The sequence below is a fragment of the Morchella sextelata genome, assembly GCF_020137385.1.
Source record: "Morchella sextelata strain SCLS chromosome Unknown scls_22, whole genome shotgun sequence".
Taxonomy (NCBI): domain Eukaryota; kingdom Fungi; phylum Ascomycota; class Pezizomycetes; order Pezizales; family Morchellaceae; genus Morchella; species Morchella sextelata.
In genome coordinates, this window is record NW_025408637.1 from 37,066 (window position 1) to 61,216 (window position 24,151).

The 24,151-nt window shown below is 47.6% G+C and overlaps 4 protein-coding genes across 4 annotated transcripts; 2 read left to right on the forward strand and 2 right to left on the reverse strand.

Moving 5' to 3' along the window:
* Positions 1-1,527: 1,527 nt before the first annotated feature.
* H6S33_006966 (uncharacterized protein) lies at positions 1,528-3,661 on the forward strand (the record flags this gene model as incomplete). Its single annotated transcript, XM_044838661.1, has 4 exons — positions 1,528-1,926; positions 1,978-1,990; positions 2,269-3,144; positions 3,270-3,661. 4 exons carry the CDS (start codon positions 1,528-1,530, stop codon positions 3,659-3,661), a joined length of 1,680 nt encoding a protein of 559 aa, XP_044689130.1.
* Positions 3,662-8,052: 4,391 nt separating this feature from the next.
* Positions 8,053-8,817, reverse strand: H6S33_006967 (uncharacterized protein; the record flags this gene model as incomplete). Its single annotated transcript, XM_044838672.1, has 1 exon — positions 8,053-8,817. One exon carries the CDS (start codon positions 8,815-8,817, stop codon positions 8,053-8,055), a length of 765 nt encoding a protein of 254 aa, XP_044689131.1.
* Positions 8,818-13,885: 5,068 nt separating this feature from the next.
* On the reverse strand, positions 13,886-16,999 carry H6S33_006968 (uncharacterized protein; the record flags this gene model as incomplete). The annotated part of the gene is made up of 7 exons (XM_044838683.1): positions 13,886-14,579; positions 14,640-15,249; positions 15,357-15,530; positions 15,600-15,716; positions 15,776-15,805; positions 15,866-16,250; positions 16,298-16,999. The coding sequence occupies 7 exons, from the start codon at positions 16,997-16,999 to the stop codon at positions 13,886-13,888; spliced, it is 2,712 nt and encodes a 903-aa protein (XP_044689132.1).
* A 2,107-nt stretch (positions 17,000-19,106) lies between these two features.
* H6S33_006969 (uncharacterized protein) lies at positions 19,107-20,451 on the forward strand (the record flags this gene model as incomplete). The annotated part of the gene is made up of 3 exons (XM_044838399.1): positions 19,107-19,540; positions 19,598-20,265; positions 20,363-20,451. 3 exons carry the CDS (start codon positions 19,107-19,109, stop codon positions 20,449-20,451), a joined length of 1,191 nt encoding a protein of 396 aa, XP_044689133.1.
* Positions 20,452-24,151: the final 3,700 nt, after the last annotated feature.

Below are 24,151 nucleotides of genomic sequence, written 5' to 3' on the forward strand. Positions count from 1 at the left end.
TTTCGCAGTTTAAGCTCCGGATCTTTGTTCATTCGATCGCCATTGGCTAGATGGAACGCTTCCTCTGCCAATTCCTGTTCATACTCGTGCTGTAGTAGAACATCCGCCTCTCTCTTCTCTCTTGGTGTCTCGTATGGTGTTTTGAAAATGTGAAATGGTAACTGGTTACCACTGTGATCATATAAAATCGCCGACCAAAACATAACTGTAGAGCCAGCTGCAAATCTGCGATTAAGGTTACGAGGTAGATAGGCTTCACGAGCATGATGAAGCACACCACCAGCTCTCCTCATTCTTAAATCACCCATCTCGAAGTAAGTCTCATCTGTGAACACCACCGTACGCCAATCTTGTTCGCGGTATCTATGGCAAAATTCGAGTCGTTTTGCCTTTTGCTGATCAGATAGATAGGGTTTCTCCATAGCTTTTCGTCTGTCGATCCCATCCTCTGCCAAAATCTTCCTGACAGTTTGACGACTAATATCAAGCTGTGCCTCCAATGCAAGTTGAGTATATGTCATCCGGCAGTGTGTATAATCCGATACTGTAAGAGCAATCAATGCTCTCTTCTCCTCTGCAGATACGACACCATTACACCCAGGTAGCGAATTTGGTTTTGGAGCAATATTCTCGTCCGCACACAGATCTGTTTCTTCTTAGTTGAAGTCCTACCAGAGAGGGTTGAACACAAACCCTGAGTACCATTCTCCCGTGATCTCCTTTTTGCCTCACTAATAATATTACTACAGGTTGGAAGAGTAACCTGAGTATTTAAAGATATCTCTGATAAGGTCATCCTCCGGGCTCCAGTCAGAGAGGCAAGTGCTAGTATCTGCCCTCTTTTTCCCATAGGTGTTGTCTTGCCCCGGCGAACGTTGAGCATCGTGATACTCACTGGAATGAAGAGAGTACTACCCGCGAAGCTCCTCAGTGACTACTACTCTCGGAGTTTGTTATGATTCAAACCCGCCTAATATCATTGGTCTAAACCGCGTACTCTACATACTGCACCTATCATGCACCTGTCATGCGAACCCGGCCCATTTTAAAAACGTCAGGACATTGCGAGTACATACCTACATACCGAGTTGGGTAGCGACCTCATCCTTATCGAAAGGTTCATAGAGGTCCACTGGCAATGCTTATCTAAGCCTATCGAGAGCTCAAGTGCTATTGGTGCGATTTAATTTGCTTTCAACGGTGTTGGTTACGTAGGAACCTTGGCCATTGAGTGAGCGCGCGGTGGCGCAGACAAGGTGGCTAGGGCCAGAGGACGACAAACGGGATGGACTGTGCGTCAGGACAAACCCCGGGCTAAGACTAAGACTAAGTCTAAGACGAAGAACTCCCGCTCCAAAGCGTGTAAAATTCTTATTGGCTTCTTCGAACCCCACCTATAACCAAGGCTGATTATTCATTCACCTCAAGGCTTGAGATAGTTCGCCAGAACAGCATCAACTGCAATCTCGGTAATTCGCTCCGCTACCGCCTTCACCCTAGGCCACTTTTTCATATACTAACCCCAACATGGAAATCGCCTTTGGTGTCCTCCCCCTTACCGTCTTAGTACTCCAAGGCTACCGTCAAGTCAACACCGTCGTCACAAATTACAAATGCTACGATGACGATGTGAAGCAGATCCTTCGTACGGTGGAGGTCCAGGAATATACACTCAAGCAGAATCTTGACATGTTTCTCCGGGATATCATCCAGGAGGATATGCGCCGCGCCATGCTTGCCGACCTCAGCAGCCCCCACTGGCACGAGGATGAACTCAACACCCGCTTGAACAGTATGTTGGGGAGTGATATCAACGCGGTGAAGAGCGCTATCTTGAGCTGCTCGCATACGCTCAAGAAGATCCAGAAGTCGCAGGTTCTTTCATTTCAGAGGCTAGCGAAGGAGGGGGATCCCGGTCAAGTCGCGGTAGGATACCTTAAAGGCAATTGGCGTGGCTGTAACTGACCGACTGCCCAGCTAGCCATCTCGAGTGTGTCCTTTCGAAGCCACCTCTTCACCCGCCTCACCCAAACCCGCTTCAGAAGCTGTGTAACGAGCTCCGAAACTGCGTTTCCGATCTAAAAAGCATTCTCAAGTTGATCAAAAAGTCTCGGTGCGGTGAGAGCGGGCGCGAAGAACACCTATCACCTCATACAACATCTGTCGCGGATGTAGCAAAGGCACGTCGAGAAACGGAGCTCATCTACGCCGCCAGCGCGCGCCTATAGCTCGCTGTCTCCTCCGCCTTGATATGCAAATGTCACACAGTCCACCTATGTCTCGACGGGCAGGCTGTGAGGACAACGGTGGTGAACGGGTGGAATGGGGGAGATTCAAGAGACTTGCAGACACCTACAGATCTGCAGCCACGGTTCTCATTCCTCTTCACGCATGGGAACGGCCCTACGACGCAAGCGGGATCGATGCTGGTGTGTTTCCAGCCTGACACCAGCGGTGCCGTGATGGCCGTCTCACAGACTCCCACCCGAAGAGGACACGGGAATATCTGTGCGGAGGTGGCGAGCCAGCGCGAGGATTATGAGCGGTACATGCAGGAACCCAGTCAGGTCAGCGGGGGCTTCCAGCTTCGGCTAGTGCCATCACTACCGCACATACTCGGCGCCAGCGGTTGTGGCGGCTATGTCTCACTTCAACAGCTGATCATCACGCGCTTTCGTGAGTTGACTGGGCACGATCGCTTCCTAATCGCGATAACCTTGGCCCAGTCACTCCTGCACCTGTATTGCTCGCCATGGGTGCGAGACTGGGGTATCGGCACTATCTACTATTTCACAGCGCAGGCGAGCAAAGAGGCGGCAATCGGGCGGTGGACACCACACCTAGTACTGCGTCCCGGGGGAAGTGACGTCAGCGATCGGAACCGGGATGTGTACAGGCTAGGGCATCTCCTTCTTCAGCTCGGAGACCTCTGTGGAGGCGACTCTGAGGAGGCGGTACATCGGTCGCAGGAAGCGATAGAGAAAGTCATAGATAGAGTTTATCGGTCAATGGGTAGTAGATATGTGAGATTTGTCAGAAGCTGCCTAGGGGTTCGGGGTCAGGAAAGGGACTTTGACCTGATGCAGGAGCAAAATCTGGTTAGTTTCTTGACACAGATGGGCGATTTGAGGACAGGGGCGATGTGTCTGTCACCGCCGGCCCTTTGTATTGCTTGAGAGGATCTGTCCAACGACTTTGGGAGAGTGTATACGTATATATTTTGTATTCTTTATGAAAAGGATGTGCGATGAGGTAGTAATGATGACTAGACTCCTGTACTACATTCAAAATATATATCTCCACACTCCCGGTCGCGGCGCCGCTGGCGGGGAGGGAGTGGGTCAGTGGGCAGGCGTACTATGTGCGGAATATAAGGCAGCCGGAGGTGTACTGGTATCTTCCGGGGGCGGGGCGGGAGGTTGTGGCGTCGCGGAGGCGGAAGACGAGGTTTTGGGTGAGGACTGAGGAGGCGGCGGGGCAGGGGCCGCTGTATATCTGTGGGGTGGCGGGGGCGGGGGCGGGGGGAGCGGGGATGGAGTTTACGTTTGGGGATTTGCTGGGAGGGTTTGGGACGGGGTGGGCGGATGAGAAGTCGGATGTGGAGGTTGTGACGTGGGTGCAGAGGGGGGCGCTGGGGGGTGATGATTGGGAGCTTTGTTAGTGCTCGGAGCTATGGGTGTGGTTTCGTTTGTAGTGTGGGGGTGTGCTCGGGAGTGGTGGTGGACGAAGGTTTGTTAACACACTGTGCGATACGGTGCACTGAGAGTGAGCTGGAAATACTTTCCCGATCGTTTAGAATTTTGTTCAAAGTTTATGTTTCTCATGTACCTCGTCCTAGAATCAATTAATCCTCTACTGAACGAACCTCAGTCCTCAAACTCTTACTTGCAAGTCCAAGAATATCATTATCCCAATCATAGGCTAGAGAAACCCTAACCCTTCGTCGTGGATGCCAAGCCTCTGGTTAGTATATGTATGTAGGAAATTCACCGATCACTCGGTCTATATCAAGCTCACCGCGTGTGTTGTGGCGATAATATTGCTCATGAAACAGAAAAACAAGGTTGGGATTATGGTTCGTGGGGGGCGTTGGAATGTTTCAGTACGCAGAGTTTAGGGAGTGTGGCTATCTAGAAGAGCTATTTGTAGTCAGTAATTAAATTTATTCAGTTCTAATTATCCTAGTCTCTATTTCGTTATGTACACGAAACAACCTGCCGTCGCCACCCCCCACCCTGAACTAAACAGGACAAAGACATTACTTATCTATCACCTATCGAGCGAGTGATATCATATGATGTAGGTTCGGGTACAGGTACGGGTCGAGGAAATGAAGAAGAGTAAGAATAAAGCCTACCCAGGACTGGGTGCCGGTCGAGAAAGAAGAGAAGGAAAGGGCATTTAGGACTTAAGTGAGAATGTAATAGGACAGCCTGCCAGAGGGTAGGTGCTGGGCGAGCAGAAGTCAAAGAAAAATCAGTAGGAAAGCTTACCAGTGGACTCTTACTGGTCGAGAGAATAGGAGGCTTTGAATTTAATCGGAAGGCATACCAGCTAACCTGTTCTGGTCGAGCAAAAGGAAAATGTAAGGTTACAAATGTGATAAAAAGAACGTGCCAGCCGACTGTCACCGGTCGAGCAGAGATGGAATTATAGATTTATTAGGAAAGCCTACCAATAGAATTGGTTCCGGTCGAATGAAAGAAATATTTGTAGAATTAAGAGAGCCTACCAGGGAACTGTTCCTGGCCGAGGTAATGAATATTAGCATGAAAGCCTACCAGCGAACTGGTTCCGGTCGAGGGTAAGAGTGATTAGGAATTTAAGGAAAGCTTAAGCAGTAGCGAGCTAGGCTTGGTCAATGAGAAGAAAGTTAGGGAAGCTTCCCAGCCGACTGATTCCGGTCGAGCAAATAGAAAAATAAGATAATAAATGTCTATCAGCAAACTAGTGCTGGTCGAGCAGAAAAGGAAAAAGGAAGTTAGGAATTCAAAGGAAAGGCTACCAACAGGATTGGTTCCGGACGAGGACATAAACAAGGAAGATAAGGAAAGCCTAAATACCAGCGAGCTAGTATTGGTCAATGAAAAGAAAGTTAGGAAAGCTTCTCAGTGGACTGGTTCGGGACGAGAAAATAAAAAAGGGGAATAATAAAAGCCTACCAGCAAACTAGTGCTGGTCAATTGAGCAAAAGGAAACAGGAAGCTAAGAGTTTAATAGGACAGCCTATCATCGTACTGGTACTGGTCGAGCGAGAATTGGTTTAGAAGGCCTACCAGTAGAACCGGTTCCGGTCGAGTAGATGGGAGGATAGGAAAGCCTACCCAGGGCTGGGTGCCGGTCGAGCAAATAAAAAAGAGAGATAAGGGAAGCCTGCCAGCGAACTGGCTCCGGTCGAAGTAAAAGGAAATTAGGAATTTAATAGAAAAGCTTGCGAGAGGAGCGGTGATGGTGGAATAGAAAGAAGATTAAGAAAGACTACCAGCGCACTGGTTCCGGTCGAGAAAAAAAGGAATTTACGAATTTAGTAGGAATGCCTACCAGAGAACTGGTTATGGTGGAGGAAAAGAGAGGTAAGGAAAGTCTACCAGCAAACTAGTACAGGTCGAGCAAATAGAATATTACTGGATTTAAGAAAGCCTACCAGCGAGCTGGTCCCGGTCGAGAAAGTGGAAACTTAGGAATATAAGGGGAGAGTCTGCCAGCGAACTGGTGCCGGTCGAGCAAAAAGGAAATTAAGAATTTGATAAGAAAGCCTACCATCAGTGGACTGAGTATGGGCGAGCAAGAAAGGAGTATAGGAGGAGTAGATCTAGGAAAGCCTCCTAGCGAACTGGTGCCAGTCGAGCAGACAGGAAATTAGGAAATTTGTAAGAAAGCCTACTAGCGGACTGGTGCCGGTCGAACAGAAGGAATATAGAAGGGAAGTCTACCAGCGAACTGGTACTGGTCGAGCAAAATACATATTAGTAGTTCTAGAAAAGCCTACCAGCGGCCTGGTGCCGGTCGAGCAAGAAGCAGCTCAGGAAAGCCTACCAGTAGAACAGGTGCCAGTCGAGCAAAGGAGCCGGGTGCAGAGGAACGCCTCCCAGCTTTGTATCTGTAATAATATAAGAGGGAGAGGGAGGAAAGATCGGTATATATACCCCCGAAATACAATTCCATTAGAATTAGGGCTTTGGCCCCAAAGGCGGCGAAAATAGCTAGGTCTTAGGGCTAAGACGTGCCAAGGCGGCGAAAACTAGGGCTAAGGTGGTGAAGAGAAACTTCTAGAATGCCTTGATGTTGTTGGAGTGATGGTCATTAGCGTCCAGTGGAGGAAGTATCAAAGGGGGGCTCTCTGTGACCGTACCCACTGTCATTTTCCTTTCTTCTTCTTTTCCTTCTCGTCTCACAAACCACTGTACTTTCATCAATCAATCAAGTCTTTCATCACGAAACCATCTCAACAGATGTTGCTAGAAGATTCCAGGGCATGGTAAGCAAACTTGGGAAGTAAACTTGGGAAGCAGACTTGGAAGCAAACATGGGATGAAAGACTGGGTTAGAGTATTCCAATATATTTGAACAAACAGCCCCTGCCAAACCTTTCTGCCTATTAAGTCCGGTGCGTCAGAAGCAGAGGAAGAGATGCACTTCACCCGCGCCCGTTTGTCTATGGAGAGCGAGGGATGGAACCCTAACCCTAACCCTGTAAATTCGTGGATTCTAAGGACTAGATTTCAGCATTTTATCATCGTCAAATGGTGCTTGGAGACAGTTGGTGAATGGATATAGTACATTAGTAACAAAAAAAAAACCCGTATGCGATGGAAAAAGATACCTGATAACCAAATCTGCGAATATGCAGTTTGGAGGAAAGGATCTATAGAGCACTATTGGCTTTAAAGAAGGGAATCAACTCCAAGTCCCAAGAAGTGATAAAGCTATTGCTCGAACCCGGAGAGTTGCGTCGAATTATCATTAATGTTCAAAGGCCTCCGGAGTGATGTGAACTGATTATAGATACAAGTGTTCCAGTTTGCTTAATTTCACAGCAATTCAACAACAGGTTTTATCATCAATTCTATATTTCTTGGATATATTTCAGACTGAATTCGGACCAGATAGGAGATTTCTTTCTACAGTTATACTTTTCGAAGGAGCTTTTCTCCGAGTGATCGGACGAGCATGCGTTGCCATGGTTACAATCTAATCAATGGCCAATGAGAAGAGGCTTGGCACGAGACAGCCTGTTCCCGCTTGCGCTCCTCCGTTAACGACTGTCAGTCAAAAGACATCAACACCAGGAGATTCATTGTTAAAGCCTTTCGGGACTCATTAGCATTACTATGCGCCTAGGTAACTGCGCCATATCTACGCCATGACTGTTCGTCAAATTCCGTTAGGCGAACCTGGCTTCAGCGCCAAGAGCGCCAAGTCTCATGCGGGGAAATTACCGAGCTAGCGTGACTTAGTGCCCGCCCGAGAAAGTTTATATTCACGTTATCTGTCAGATGTCAGAGTTGGGTGAGTAGTTGGAAAAAGGCACTTGGAGCAAAGCTGGGACTGGCTGTTAGGTGGCGGGGGGTTTGTTCGCGTTCTCAAACTGCCGTCCGCCTTAGCACCGCAGGGGGTAATTCGGGTGTGTTGTTTTGCTTGTCATGGAAACATATTACACTTGTTAGATTGTGGCTTTCACGGGAAATCTACACTGCGTTCTCTTTCCGTGGGGGGGGGCCTGATAAATTGGGGGGAATGTTCAGCACTTCCAACCCAGCTGGAGAACCGCCGTCTTCAGATATCACCCGGCCATGGCATGTTGGCAATGCGGGGGTCTTCGTGGGGACATATGGGCGAGCATTGACGGGTATTGCTCTCTATATCGACCAAGTGCTATACCTACCGAGTTCTATCTACTCTGCAATAATTGTAACCACTTGAATCCTCCGACTCACGATAATCGGAGTCACATCAATAAATTCCTCCTCCTTCCGACACAATCCAGATCCAGTAAATTATAAAGCGACTTTATTCTTGTAAGAGAGGCAGATAAGAGTCTGGTAGAGCCTTCTAACACAGCTCCCAATCGTCCAAATGCATCTCGGCCCTATCCCCCCACGTCACGCACTCACACGGCACACCCACCCCCGACCCCTCCCCATCCGCACACTCCCACTCCGTCCCAAACGCACCCCCCAACTCGCCAAACGTAAAGTCGCCCACCGCGGTCGCAACCTCCTTCGCCGACGGCTTCACCACCACTACCCGCCCCTCATCCCCCCTCCTCACCACCATCCCCTTCCCCTCCCCCGACGCCGTCGTCACCCGTATCCTATCACTCTTTATCAACACCGTCCCCGTCTCCCCTTCCTCCGCATCGGACATCCTCACAAAGAACTTTGTCTTCTGCCACCGCGACGCTAGGATGCGCTCATCCCCGCACCCGGCATGGTACCAGTACACGTCCGGCTGTCGCACATTCCGGATGAAGTATGTGCGGCCACTGATCCAGTCGCGGCCAGCCTGGACAGGGGCCTGGACCCACCCCGTTGTGACGTCGGGCTCGGGTAGCCGAGAGATCATCACGCCGCGGCGGATGTCGTCTGGGAGCGAGGAGTCCCCGAGCGTCTCGAGCATGCCGAAGGCGGCGGGGTCGACGGGGTCGTATCCCCAGAACTGGGCGGAGACGCGGGAGAAGCGCAGGCGCTGCTGGAAGTGGCGGGAAAAGGCGTTGGCGTGGTCGCGAGAGGCGCAGGTGAGGAGGTAGCGGAGCGTGGGGGGTGGGTAGGTGGGGATGGTGGGGTGGAAGCGCACGTAGACGTAGTAAAGGGACATGTTGTGGGTTTTGGTCGCGTGTGGGAGTGCCGGTGATGCGGTTGCTGAAGTTGTGGTGGATTTGCAGGGATGGGGAGAGGTTCAAGATGAGAGAGGAGAGGGGTGAAGTGGGCATCTTATACAGCTACCGCATTGACACCCCATTTATGGCGAATCGTCAATTGCCGTTTTGCGGAGAGGTATTCCGCCGACGCTTTCTCTGTCCAGAATCTGAGGCGGGCGATCTGATAGCCAATTGGAGCTATCCGAGAGCTATTTATTTATCCGAGCGGCGCCTCGAATTAGGCATCCAAAGGTCCAAGGCCAAAGTTACCTCCCAAACCTCCCGAAGATGTTTCCGGCGGAGATCAATGCCATTCAGCCAGCCAATCCAGTCGTTCAGGTTGATGGCGGTTCTCAACACAACCAAGTCTGCATGACATCGATGCAATTCTTCACCAAAACGGTTATACGATATGCATCCCCGTAGCGACCGGTAGCCGTTGCAACCATACAGAACTCACAAGTAATGGTGGGTGCCTGAAGTGTAACAAATCATACAATGCGAACAGGGCGACAGTACGCTACCTAGCCGATCCACTGCATGGGTGTAGAGTAGTGTGACTTGTGATAACGAATAGTGATCCTCCCCAGATGCCTGCTAAACCGCCTCACCCGCTCTTGAGGCAGGTTATAGAAAAGGTCCGTGCTGCTGCGGTTGACAACTGTCCTGGCGGTAGCGACAATTAAGTAGTCAGGCATCCGCCCCCGCAAACTCCACCTCCGCACCTCCCCACATCGACTCCTTCCATCTCCTCCGTCTCTTCCCCAATCTCTCGTCTCTCTTGTGAACAAGCCCCTCCAGAAACACCATAACGTCATCTCAACACCGCCCAAACCCACCCCACCCATGACCGCCACAATGCCCACACCCACGCCCACGCCAACCACCCCCTCCAACATCAGCACACCCATCATCGTCTCCGGCACGCCATACACCGTCGCCTCCCACCACAGGGTGAAAGGTCGGCCCGTTATCGTGTCGCACTACGGGCCTGGCGGGGCAATGGGAGGAGGAGGCGGAGGAACACCGCTTATCGTGCGAGGAGGAAGAACGGGCAAGCTGGTTGTTGTGGATATAGTGCAAGGGGTGAATGGGGGGCAGGTGGATAGGCCGGGGTGTTCGTGTGCGGTTTGGGGGCCGAAGTTTACGTGTGTGGTTTGTAGGTTAGAGGTAAAGAAGGAGTAAGGTTTTGTCGTTTTCGGGAGAGAGGGGTGGTGGTGAGGGAAGGATCCGGGGGGCGGGGGAAGGGGTAGTTATTGCAGGCAGAGGTGGTCGGTATTTAGCTTGCATCTACTCGCGCCTTAATTAAATGGTCGGATATCGTTGCAACCAAATGCTTACTAAAATTTCTGACCTTTTAATTCATGACTGAGTACCATCCCTAGTACAATTTCGAAATGGTAAACTACCTGTTATATGGCGGAACGAGGATATCCGCCTACAGTGTCCTTTTAGTAGCATTTAAGGATCAAATCCGAAACAATAGCAGATCTGATTGGATGAACTACCTGATCAAGGTAGTGTATCATCCAAGCACTCTATTAAAAAAACATATAGCAAGAATAACCGGGGGTTGAGCCTGCATCATTGTGGATATACAATAGAAACTGTACCATTTAGGACATGGGGAAGATATTAGGTATGTGTTGATCAGTATATCATATAGGGTATGGGCAGGGAAAGAGTAGTTTACCCTTCCCACTCGAAGAAAGTTCGCCGTCCCAAAAGAGCAGGCTGAACCTTATTTACCCTCCAATAGGGAAAGAACAACTTCTACATCTTATAATTCCGTTAAACTACCACTAAAGAGCAAAAGACTAACCCCTACATCTTATATTTCCAATAAATTACCGCAAAAGAGCAAACAAGTAACTAGGCCAATTACTACACTCCCGAATCAAATGAATTAGGCATTTTGCGCAAGAAAGATTATACCGTAGGGCTATATGGCACAGACTGGTGTCATGGTTTGATCGAACCTTCGGAATGTTGCCGAGCATATGCTGACCCTAACCCAACCATCTTTGCATTCATGTTACTAAATTAAGGCAGAAGCGGAGATAAACAGTTACCCAGTCTGTTTAGAGGTTGAGCATTCCGCCCCCGCTTGACACACCCCTAGTGTACAATTTTCAAATAATGATTTACCTGTAATAGCCGTCAACTTTGAAGGTGAGGGGGATATCCGTGAGGCGTGCCATGTTTATCTGTTTTATCAGGATAGCTTGAGAAAGAATTGCCCTGAAGAGGCGGTAAGTAAACAGCGTGAATTGATAAAGTATCATAAGATATGAGCATAATTATTAAAAGAATAAAGTTGTGGGGGTTTGAACCTCGAGCATCTTGAGTGATTACTCAAAGTGTAATCGCTTATACTATCATTTACTTTTGGGAATTAATATTTCTCGATCTCACAAAATAAGCTATGAGAGTAGTTACCTCTTATAGGAGGTGATCATCTTTTATAGTAGGTAGCCATTGTTTTGGGGAGGTACGTAGATATCTTATTTTTACTACCCTCGATTATTCTATCGCTTTTTGGACAACCTTAAAATCCGAACAAATAGGTTATTACTCCTCTAAGCTAATTAAATAACTTGGAGTAGAGTTTCTAATGGGATTAGGTACTTCTGGGCTCTCCCGCGACTAGGCTTCCTGGGCCGGGACTGGGCTAGCATTTTCTCCCTGGGATTTGGCCGAGCTGGAATGTGCCAGTCCTAGGACTGGTCCCAGGGAACTCATTTTCGCGAAAAAGCATGTGTTCTCTGTGGAAAAAAAGGACAACATATTGGGGCCGCCGTTTATCTCCAAAAACCTTGATGCTTCACCAAAAAGGAACACCAGGTACCAGATATGTTAAGCCCCTCTCACTGTTAGGCCAAACATCACGATATTTAAATTTGGGTGTAACCGAACGAGCTCTAAACCTATTTCAGTCCCATAAGTAGTCCTAGGTCCAGTCCAAGCAGATGCTCCTGGGCCGGGACAGGGTCCCTGATTTCCTTTCTGGGCCGGGCCGTACTTCCCCAGTCACAGGCCGTCCCGTTGGAAACTCTGAATTGGAGGACAACTCTGGGATATATCGGGTAACTCTGGAATATATCAGCATAGTGAGATAAATCAACACACTTTCAGAAAATACGTTGATTTTGGATGTTTTTTGCACCAATTATCCCTCCGGCACGGATCCTTTACCCCCCACACACTAAAAAACCTGTACCATAGGTTATGGGAATATTCCTTAAATCTACACCTTCCCGTATGGACTAGAGCATCAACTCATTCACTCATTGTTAATAACAAGCTCTACCGGTACATTTACTCGAGGAGTATAAGGAATGGGGTCATGTAGTCTAGTAGAAATTCGGAATATTACGTTCCAGAGTTTTTTTAATCGACACTAACTTTAATCTACTTCTGGGCGCTATTGGGGATTTGATACCGAAATGGCCCTATGAAATTCGCACTGATTGAAATAGCTGAACTAGGTATAAATATCACTGCTGGGAAAACCCTCATAGGTCTCGATGGCTTAGGATGTGCCATCTGCGAGTAGTTGGTCCCAATCCCATCAATGAACTCCGTTTCGCCGTAGCCGAATCCGTAATCTCGAGGATGGGTTACATCACGCCCATCAAGTGAAATGCCAATAAATGACTGAAAGTTCGACCAAACTCCCACGACAGAACCAGAACCTAAACTACTAACATACGCCATATGTCGTAATCGCGGGTAGAAATTGAGAAACCATACTCCCGCCGAAATCCAACGAGTAAAGGTGACGAGGAACAATCTATCGGACAACAACTGGTGCCCAATGGATGTGATACAAGCGAAGACTTTTCATACGTATAATCCAGAATTTCAAGTTCGAAATAATAATATGTCTTCTGATCATTGGGATAGGGTAACGGGTGATTTGCTGTGATAGGAGGAGTCCATATACGGACTCCCTAAAAGTCAGCTTTAAACGTGGTAACATATTTGTTGAACTCTACTTACAATCGCAATCAATTCTGCATCCATCTACTCTGCAAGAAGCACTGGATCGTCTGACCCAATGCGACGGCATTCTCGCACACCCAAGGTCGATTTCCAAGTCGCCTTCACGCGAAATGACTTTCCAGCCATGATCATCAAACTTTGTAAAGGGACCGCAGAGAAGAAAGCATTTTTGTAAAATCTGCTCACTGCACCCGTCTTTTGCTGCCAGCATTAGACGAGCACGGGCGTAGTCGTCACCCACGAATGATGCTCCTCTGCCGCAGAGCTGATCAAATATCCATTCAAGTCCACGCCCGGCAGCTATATCAAATAACTCCTCAAATGGCTTAGCGGTCCAGAAAGTGACAGAAATTTCAAGATTATCTCTTTGTGGATTGGCAAGTCATAGGTTATGGCAGCCGCAAACAAGGACTCGGTTAATTTGAAGTTGCCAAAGTCACAAATCAGATTGATGATGCCCAAGCTGGGGATCTTTTTCTTCACCGTGGCTATTAACACTGCTTCTTGAATATTGGCCATATCCCCGGGCCTCCAAAAGAAACGGAGGATATCCGCCGTCTGAGGTCGGTTTAATGCAGCAACCAGAAGGTCCTCACTCACATCTACCTTGAATGATCGTTGAAAGGTTTCTTTCAAATCAAACTCTCCTTCAGAGAAAATTCTGTGAGCATAACCAGCAGGGAATGATGTCTCTAACAAACAATTACTGTATACAATCTGAGCCACTTTAACATGCCCCTTTAGGATCGCAAGGGTCAAGGAACCCCAAAGATAATTGTTGAGAGACATATCCACCGCTCCATGTCCCAAGATTAATCTTGTCATGGCTTCGTTACCCCACTCGACAGCCGCACATAACAATAGATGTGTGCTTTCTTTGTGGTGGTCGAAATTAAGGGGTGGCCAAATGCCCATTTTAGAGGGGTCTATACCGAGATATGCTACAATATACAGCGGGATATGCGGCAAAAAGTTTGGAGGATTGAGGAATTTACAATCCCTATAGTCGTTTACATACCCCTAAGACTCAGGCTTAGACATGTGCCTCAGAAATGCAGATACATGAACAAAGCTTTTTGTAACACCATGCACGTAGACTGCCAGCGCGATATGTAGTATCCAATTTTCAAGAGTGTACTTGTATACCCCAGAGTTATACTGTCCATGATGATGTGTGGGGGAAGAGAGTGAGGCGTTAGAGCGATGGGATGACATTAAGCTGTCCCGCGATTCCGTCTGGTAAGGTCCAGATAATATGCACGCTGTAGCAAGATCGGGCTCCCGTAGAAAGCGTGCTGTGCAAACCTCTGCCACAGTATAGTGGGCGTCCCCTTCCGAGAACCTTGTCTCAAGAAACTCTCTCACGGATAAGTGGGTAAATCGCACGTAACTGGAATCTGTATCCACCTGTACCAGGTATCGACAGATATGCAGCAGGTCGCCAATAGATAGGCCATCCAAGGAATCCATTTCAGCCGTCCACTGAACAGCAATTTCCCAGTCCTGAGGTTTCAGAGGGTTTTGAGAACACAGAAGCCACATTAGGGCCTTTTCTATGAGCGCTGGTGTGGAGCCTTTGAGCTGCTGGATTGTGTTGTACAGGTTTTCATATGTCTCATGCAACGTTTCTGGCAAAGCGCCCAGGCTCTTGATCAGATCTTGACGAATCTTAAACTCGCAAAGATATTGTATTTGAAGATTGACCCACTGAAACCTGTTGTAGCTATTCTCAGTAATGCTCGCGCCGAGTTAGGAAACAAATCAGTGGACCTACATCCCGTCTGCTTTGATTGCTAGTGTCTCCCCTATCTGTTGCCGTAGCTCGGCGGACACTCTCCCGCCGAGTAGCAGATTCTTGTTGATATTGTGTTCTAATTCCCGCTCAATGAACCTTCTGATATCCGTAGTATTGTCTCTCGCGCTTAAGGATACATGCGGAACATCATGCATCCCTTCTATAATATCTCTATCCTCTCTGCTAGATATAAATATCTTTGCAGGATTCTGAGAATTAGTAGCAATCGCCTTGAAAGATTCTAGAAGTTCCTCGCGCATAGCGGTTGCAGTCTCGTCTAAAGCGTCAACTATCAAAGTTATCTGAGGTACAAGACTTGTAAGGTCGGCGATAAGCCTCTGACACTCTATGACATCGACAGGCCGTTCCGATCCTTGCTTTCGCCTCTCGTTGTAAATTGAGAGAACGCAGTTTGGGACCTCATCACGATATGCTACGAGTTGCTTTAAGAGTGAGGCCAATACTACCAGTGGACTGCGGCGGCTTTCCTCGCTCCGATTACAGTAGAAAAAGGCTATTAGACCTGTAACATCCGGCGATGCCTTGTGGCAATCAAGGAGTGGATCTGTGGCTGTTTTAGCCCTCATGACTAAATAGGCACTGTGAGATCGTACTCACGTTAATTTCGTTTTCCCTGCCCCAGCTGCGCCAACTATCAGCTACAACATTCTTCACAAATGTTTAGAGCAAGCGTACGTATTCCATGTAACCAGAGAATGCTAGATCTATGAGAGATGTGCCACTCCTGGAACTCAGAGCGATTAAATAACCATTCTCCAGAGTTCTCTAGGATTCGATACTGAATATCAATATAGTGGGAATGATATTCAACGGTCGAAAGCCACCTCAAAATCTTATTCCCTTCTTCCCCTATTGATCGAGAAAGATATTAGTTTCAGAGCCGTCCTATTTGCAAAGGAACGGTTAAGATTGGTATACCTTCTATCCGTGTGTACATTGCATCTATCTTTGAGCCAATACGGTCAGTTGAATCGCCTAGTCCAAGCAGGAGATTTCGAAGGATCTCCATGTTGTTCTGCCCAGCCTGTGATACTCCTGAACGATAGGAGATATTAGCATGTTGCCGGGCACGCATAACTTATGAGAGTTACAACCTTCCCATCGTCCTCGGTCCTCTGCCGATACTATGTATTAATGACGAAAATTAGTAAGCAAGAAATACACTTTATAGTCAGGGGTCATACGGGAACTTTCAACCAACGCGGCTATTTGTGACAATCTTGATCCGACATTATCGATCGAAGTAAGTAATCCAGCTAACTCCCCAGTATTGAAAACTGCTGATAAAAACTTCCCTAAAGCTGTAGTCGGTACGTTTTTCAAAAGGGGTATTCGGACACTACCGGCACTGCCCTGCTGCAGATGCTTCTTCGCCTTCGCAAGGAACTTGAGAATGTTGGCGTAAGTCTCGACTAACTCCATTCCTAGGGTTTGTTTAATATCAGTCATGACACTCTTATTGATATAGAATTCCTCCAAGATACGGCCTTTGAGAATCAGATTTGTAGCTCGTTCCACCCCAATCAGAGCGGCACCACCGGTTGCCGGTAATTTAGTGTAGCATAAGGACTATTTAGTCGACAATAATTTGATGTAGTAAGTAAGAGTAATATCACCTGTAGAATGAAGTGAACAGCAGCCCAGGGGAGCCCAGCGTGATCTGGATCATGCTGAACTATGGTATCCCCAACTTTGACAAATCTCTCAATCCAGGAGATAATTCTGTCCGTTATATCACCCATACGAAATTGTTTCCCTCTCCAAGTCAGTGACCAATGATTACGCTCGTATATAATCTTCTGCGCTCTTGTATCTCTCAGTACCAGCTGTAAAACAGTGTTGAAGTCGTCTTGATGAGAGCTTAGGAGGCTCTGATCATCTGCCGATAGTGTTGCGAACGCTTCCTCCCATAAAGATCGACTATAACTGCCGGTGGGAAGCGCCAATCCCACCGGATTTTGAGCGGGAATATTGGATGAAGATCCCAGGCTCATGCCTCCCGCTGCCTGAACGAAAATGGCAGGAATGATGGGAGCAGATGTGGAGCCCGATCCTCCACCCCCAGGATGAGGGGAAGCTACACGGGTATTGGAAACGGAGATCGCTCTCATTCCGGCGGTTACAGGTTGAGTGGATAAAGCTCGACTTTGTGAGCGAGTTTGTGGTCGTTGTTGCCCTTCTCGCGCCACAGTATTCGCCGGAAGCCCGTCATCCGTGCCAGTGCTTGATGCCACACTGCTAGCACGACTTGAACGGCGGCTAAAAGGATTTCTCAGGGTCGAGCGAAGTGTGTCTCTGTTTGACCTATTCGGAGTCATTTCTTTTGATGTTAGGTTGTGTTTATTGAAACAAGCGTTCCGCCGTTCCGCGTGGGAGCGAAAAACTAGACGTTTGTGCGGGGTTGAACAATCACAATTAAATAGTAGCCTTCTGCATGCCTTACCGTTGAAACGGGTATTTTTTTTAAGTCTTATTTTAGGCTTAAATAAGCATGATATTTGCCTTTTTTGACGGTTAACTCTTATTTCTTTTTAAATTCCTTGTTAGACTATGGTTTCGCTAATATTAAAATATTTTAATGCTTATTGATTTTGATCAGTCTTATTTAAGGTATTTTTGAAAAATAAGGCTGAATAATGTTTATTCGTCAGATCAGCATGATAGCCTGATAGGTATACTTTTACACTTATTCGCCATAGAGAATTTCGGAAATGAAGTTTTTATTAATACTGAATTTAATATGTACATTGATTTAAGACAATCTATTTATCTCCCCGCCTCCACACCTCCCCGCCTACACACCTCCCTACCTGCCTACCTGCCTACCTGCCTACCTGCCTACCTGCCTACCTGCCTACCTGCCTACCAGCCTACCTGCCTATTGACCTAGTTCGCTCGATTAGGTGCTTGATTAGGTGCTCTATTTGATGCTCGATTTGGTGCTCGATTTGCTGCTCTATTTGATGCTCGATTTGGTGCTCTATTTGGTGCTCTATTTGGTGCTGGATTTAGTGCTTGGTTCGGTGCTGCTGCTGCTACTGGATTCGCTGATTAGCCTATGTTTTTGATGATTAGGAGATTGGGGGGGGGGGGGGTCATTCTAGAAGAGTAGAGGGGACGGAGGTGATAGAGAGGTAGAGGGGCCGAGGGTACGTATTAAAGAACAGATGGAAGAACACGGTTTAATATTTGCTAAGTGCCCAACCCTAACCCAGCTAAACCTGACGAATTTCCATAATGCTTATTTATTTGGTAATCCTAATACTGGTAAAGGTCTTAAAAGAGCCTTATTTGGTGGTAAGATTAAGCAAATATCATGCGTTTGCCCAAAACACGCTTATTTTTTGCTTTTTTGAGATATATGCCTTATTTAAAGCTTTTCTGCGTCTTAGAGCTCAAAATAAGGCTTATAATTTTACCCGTTTCGACGGTAAGGTATGTAGCTATCATGCGACATATCATGTTAATCTAGGTCTGATATGTTTGCTTGGCATATGTATGTACAAATCCTGATGATAAGCGATATCTTGGCGCCAAGTAACTTAAGGCGACGAGTGATATTTTGTGCACCTGTCTTGGAAGCTACTTTCCTCGCCCTAACGCGCGTGCGGGGAGGTGATATATATACATTATGTACTCAGGCTAGAGTAGAAGTACATGTAGGACCTGCAGTTACTGCCTCCCCTCTTCGTAACGCACTCACAAATCACAAAACGTAAACCGGCAGACAGAAAGAAAACTTCTATTTTAGTAGCTAGTGCGAGAGGTAGTAGCCGGCCTGGATTACTAGGAAGGGTTATTTTGAGCGAATCCCTCGTCAATTATCGCTTTGCTCTACGGTTAATTTTATGTATCGAATTCTGTTTGCCAAATTGTATCAGTATACATAGTGTGTGGTAAAACCTCGAGACGTTAGCTTTGGGGCGCAAACATAATCGCTTAACATTACAAATCAAAAGTTAGTTAAGATTTTACTCGGATTTGCACCAGTCATGGTTCAAGTGGTTAAGTATTCCGTTATCCCGTAGCCCTTCGAGACCATGAGGACACCGCGCTTCCATGGAGCCGAAAGTGAATGCTTTGCGGCTGATAGTTTTGCTGTGGCTTGGTCTCCTGTCCAGTATCGACGACCGCCACTTCAGCCGCGCCCCCGCCCGAGTCTCAGTCCCGCGTGAAGTACGCAGAATAATAGATGTAAGTCTTATTAGAACTAATGATGATCCTAACTCGAAGTCCTCCTCCGCTTCCTTATACTCTCCTAGTTGCCACCGTTACTTAACTAACTATCTTTGTCTTCTCGTCGCGTGTCCTCGCCTCAACTCGAGCCACACCAACTAGCCACAGCGCCTACTACCGCTACAACGATACAATGCCATACATAAACACGCACACTACACCGCGACTCCATCCGCCAACCCCCCTACCATGGGCGACCCCCTCTCCGTCCTCGCCTCCATCGGCGGCCTGATCGCCATCGGTACCTCCCTCGTCACTGGCCTCACCACCACCATCAGCAAGGCGCGCTCCGCGCCAGCCAGCATCCAAGCCCTCAGCAAAGAGCTCAAAACCCTCTGCACGGCACTCAGCAACCTCGAGACGGTGTTTAAGCTCCCCGATGTGCTCCGCAACCCGCTCTTCCCCGTCGACATCCTCTCGGAGCTGCTGGAAAACATCATGGCTGACTTTGTTGCGGTGCAGAAGGAAGTTGGCAGCTATACGGCGAGGCCGGAGGCGGGGGCGCTGCAGCAGGTGTGGAGGCAGTTCCGCTGGAGCTTTCGCGAGGGCGATGTTCGTGAGTTGAGAGACGATATTGCGGCATATAAGGCGACGATTGTCATGACCATATCAGCGGCGAATTTGTAGGACGGGTATATCCACGGGTACCTGACCGACAACACTGCTGACGGTGGGAACAGTGCCACAACGTGTTCGAGCGCGTTGGCAAACTCGGTGGAGTTCAGTACGTTACAAGCCAGCATCTCCGAGCTCAGGGCGAACCTGTCGTATTGTACGCATGTAAACCAGTGTCTACGGTCAAGCTGCACTGCCATTCGATCGAGGTGTTGCAGCAGAGCCCGCTCGCAGGATAACCGCCGCCAATCCCAGCACTCCGCTATCAGCCGGTCCTCTTCGCAGCGAACTCCCCGCCAGCAAAACGTGCAGCACAGTGCGACGAGTGATGAGAGGTCAGGCACAATCTCGGGGTCGCTTCGGAGCATGAAGACCTTCTTGACGAGATCAACTAGTGGTTCGGGCTCGTATTCGTATCGGGCGGAGTCGATTCTTGACCTGTATTGTGCGAGTATCAGGTCTATGCGCCAAGCATCGATCAGGCAGCTGGATCGAGCTCTTGGGCCCGAGGTTGAACGAGGGCCGGAGTGGAACGAAGACTTGAATGGGCAGTTACACTCGGATGGCGACGGAGACGGCACACTATATCCTAATCTTCAGTTTAATAATGACCCACAGCAGCAGAGGGGGGACGGTTATGAGTCGGTGTTTGTTATGGATCCCTCCCCGCATTCTACCGAACTGTCAGGGAACGCGGTAGTGGCTGATCCACCTCTATCTCAACCTCAACCCCGTAAGTTTAAAATCAACATCCTTCACCTGTGTTCTAGGCCTAACCCAGCTATTCTAGGGAATAAGCAACCGTTGATGATTGGCGAATCCTCGTATAGTGCAGTTCCAGCTTTACATAACGGACTCGGCACTACATATCTACAAGGCCCCGGCAATGAGAGGCACAAACAAACTTTGGCTGCGGTAGGGCGTTATTTCGGGGCGGAAGTAACAACAAAACGATCCGACTCAACCTTTTTCATGCGAGTCTCTGAGCTGGATAGACTTTCGCACAGCATCCACCCCGATGGCGGCCTCATTGCCTTGTTGCGTGAGGTGTGCCGTGGCCAAGGTTGGTTGGGGAGTCGGGGAAGGCAAAGTGTAGTATTCGATTTGTGGCTGTTTGAACACTATATCGCGGCAGGGGATATGACGCAGGATATTAGAGAGGGATCTCTGGGGTTCATGAGAAATGCGTGGACAGAGAATGTACTCAGATATTTTATGAGGGAAGTGAGGCCTTTCCTCGGAAACGTAATTCGCAACAGAGAATCGTTAAATTCATTTCGAAGGGTCTCAAGTCTTTTGGAAGCCCGACGGGGCAATGGAGTAAAGGTAAATTAGCTGTAATTTGCTGTGAGAGGCCCCCGGGGGGGTATCCATGTAATGCAGCCTGTTTGTCCATTGTAGTGGGATAGATAGCTTGAGAAAGTATTGCTCTGAATATGCAAGTAAACCTCACATTCACATAAGCTACTTAGCACTCGAGATAGGTTATCCGGGTTTCCTTCTTTATATGAGACCAAACCCAGACCACGAGGACTGTGATGAATTCTCTCTAACTGATAAAAATTCACTCCAGAAATGATAAATAATCCCAATGCAGTGATAAACTGCCGTTAAGAACGAACTTCGTTACTGCTAGATATCACTTTACAGTCATCAATGCCTAGGTATGGTGCGCCCAATCATAAAGGTAGTCAAAAAATTGGGGCGAGGTCGAGGTAGAATAACTTTCCAACGAAATAAATTATGAAAAATCTGGTTGGTAAAATTGAAGTACTAGTGATGAAGAAGAATTTTACCAACTGGATTTTTGATATCTCTCCTGGTTAAAAGGTTATTCAAGCTTGAAATTCGGTATTTTAGTATGTAAAATGCGCCAAGCAATCACAAAGTGGAACAGGCTTGGCAGTAGGGTAACTGCAACCTCACCACAGCTTTACGCACCCAAAGCTGGAAGGCAACAACACAACCAGTTTTCAAGAGTTAAATTCGTAATTTTGGGAGGTTATCCAGCTAGATACTGTGAAAAGGACTTGTCTTAATCTCGAAAACTAGTAGAGTTTTGGTGCATAGAGTAAGGGGACAATAATGTTGCATCCCTATCATTTCCAGCCTCATAGCAACCGCCCCCACTAAATAATTTTGAGCACAACAACCACACAAGATATTATTCTCCTCTTTGGGAGCATAGTAAATAAGATGTAGCTTAACAATATAGAACCCTGAAAATAATTTTAAATTAAGTAGATAATGATTTATAGCCTTTTTCACAATAAAAATGCAAATCCTATCCCTATTTGTGCATGTAAAAATTCATTTTAACTTTTCTATATACTTTTAAGCTAATCGACTATTACCTTCCAGAATTATGAATTTAACTCTTGAAAACTGGTTGTGTTGTTGCCTACCAGCTTTGGGTGCGTAAAGGTGTAGTTGAGGTGTGGTGACGTTGCAGTTACCCTACTGCCAAGCCTGTTCCACCAACCAAACCTGACTTGTCACCTTTTGTCACCTTTATGCGTGGGCGCACCATTTAAGATAATAATTAGCTGAAAAGGTGTAAAATGACACAGGTTGCGGTTGCCGTCTCTACGAGCAATGTAAATGAATCAATTGATGCATTAGATTCTATCTCTCCTTGCCTCAACAGTTAGTACTTTTAATTTCATGTCATCGGAGTGGTTTTTGGTTGAGTTATTTCATTTTTTGTATTTTCTCTGAAAGGTAGCGGGTCCGGGTACTGCTACGCTATCGCGCATAGCTGATAATAGTGGCGTGTTAGAATTGTTTATAAAGATAACATCTATAGTAACTAAAGAGTCTAGACTTTTAACTTCAACTCAATCTGATAGATATTAGTGGAGTTATTCAATCTTTTGTCATTTTCCTGAAAAATCACCGGTACCGATCCCTGGAATCTGGAGCTCATCAGTGATAATGCTGGCGGGTCTGGATTGTCTAGAAGTTAAGGTGTACTATACTCAAAGAATCTTATATTTTAATATCATCTTAATCCAACAGATATTCGTTGAGTTATCTCAACTTTTGCATTTTCTTTGAAAAGTTGCAAATCCGGGTCCCTATGGTCCTTGAAGCGCCACTAGTAATACTGGCGGGTTTATAATACCTATATGCGTGGACTCTGCTATACTTGATGAGTCGAAACCTTTAATTTCGACTCAATCGGAAAGGAATTGGTGGCGTTGTCCCATCTTTTGAAATGCTTCGAGATGTCCCCTTCCTTCATGTATTATCACTCGCCGCTTCCTAAGCGGAACGACCCCGCCCGTTTCGGAAGGTCGTGAATCTGCATGTCTCAACAGTCCAAGGGATACGGTATTTACATAACTGTGCCTACTGACTGGTCAGCTGCCGGACACGGCGGTCTCCACATTTTTATTTGCGCATTTGATGCGCAGCCTGCAGGCGCCTGCGGCGTGCCCAATCTGGGAGGAGCGCGCATAACCTCCTGCTCCCGCTCCCGACCGATCCGCAATCGTACTGGCGTGCATATGTAATAAGCAATTAAGAACCAAACGGGGTCTGACCGGCGTACATGCCTATTTCCTTGATCTCGGCTGTGGAGAAGCACATTGGAGCGGGAAGGCCGAGCTGTAGGGAGTAATACGTCATCCTGCAGCAGAGCCGCACTCATCCCGCACGGCCCGAGCGCGACAGGCGAGACATGGCGCATCAACGATCGCTGAACAAGTTTTAATCAACTGCAGCTAGCTCTGCACAGTGGGTGGAGTGGGGAATGGAATCTTGCTCTTTGGGTTGTTGGTGGTGGGTATGTATGGGAGCAACTGAACATACACATATGGTCCACAGGTGTTGCTGGAAACGTGCCCCCGGGAGCAGTGTGAGTGCAGTTGAGAATGGCTGGCCTTCAGTTTACGAGTGCCATGTAATTCAGTTTTAACTAGAGTGTTGGTGGTGTTGACATATACCGGGGGCGTGCTCCAAGTGAACATCTGGCCATTATCTTCATCTAACGGTGTAAACACATATACGTAAAACACTTACTCGAAAAGCTCATGCCCCTTCGCCGGTCGCGCGGAGAAGGTAAATCCCAGTGCGCACTGCGCACTGCAGTTAGTCCTCATTTAGATGATAGTTTCGCCGGTTTCTTTAGATCTGGAGCTGTTGTTTGACTTGTCATATAGCGAGATGATATTAACATACGGATAAGCGGCAGTGTCAGAAATAGAATTCTGGCAGCAAAATACGATCTTAAACACTGCGGGCCTAGAGCCACAGCCAGAGCGCGCATCGAGCCACGGGTTGTCCCGTTGACACATATGTGAGCTCCCGACCTCCGTGACCTTAGGAATATGCCCGGTACTTGAAACTAACTGTGATACCGACACATACCCCGGAAGTAGTCACCTACATGTAATATATTCGAAGGCCTGCATATGTCCTAGCTGCAATCATGGCTGGATTGAGATCGATGGGTAGGTATGTCGACTTGAAAATTCGTATCCCCGCAGGAGCTCGTTTGTAAAACTATTTGACACACCCGTCAAACAAACAAGATTGAGACATATCAAGGTAAGTTGGCAATCCGGATCGGTTTCTTAATTTCCGATATTGTAGAGCCTCTGGTTTCGGGGGTGGGT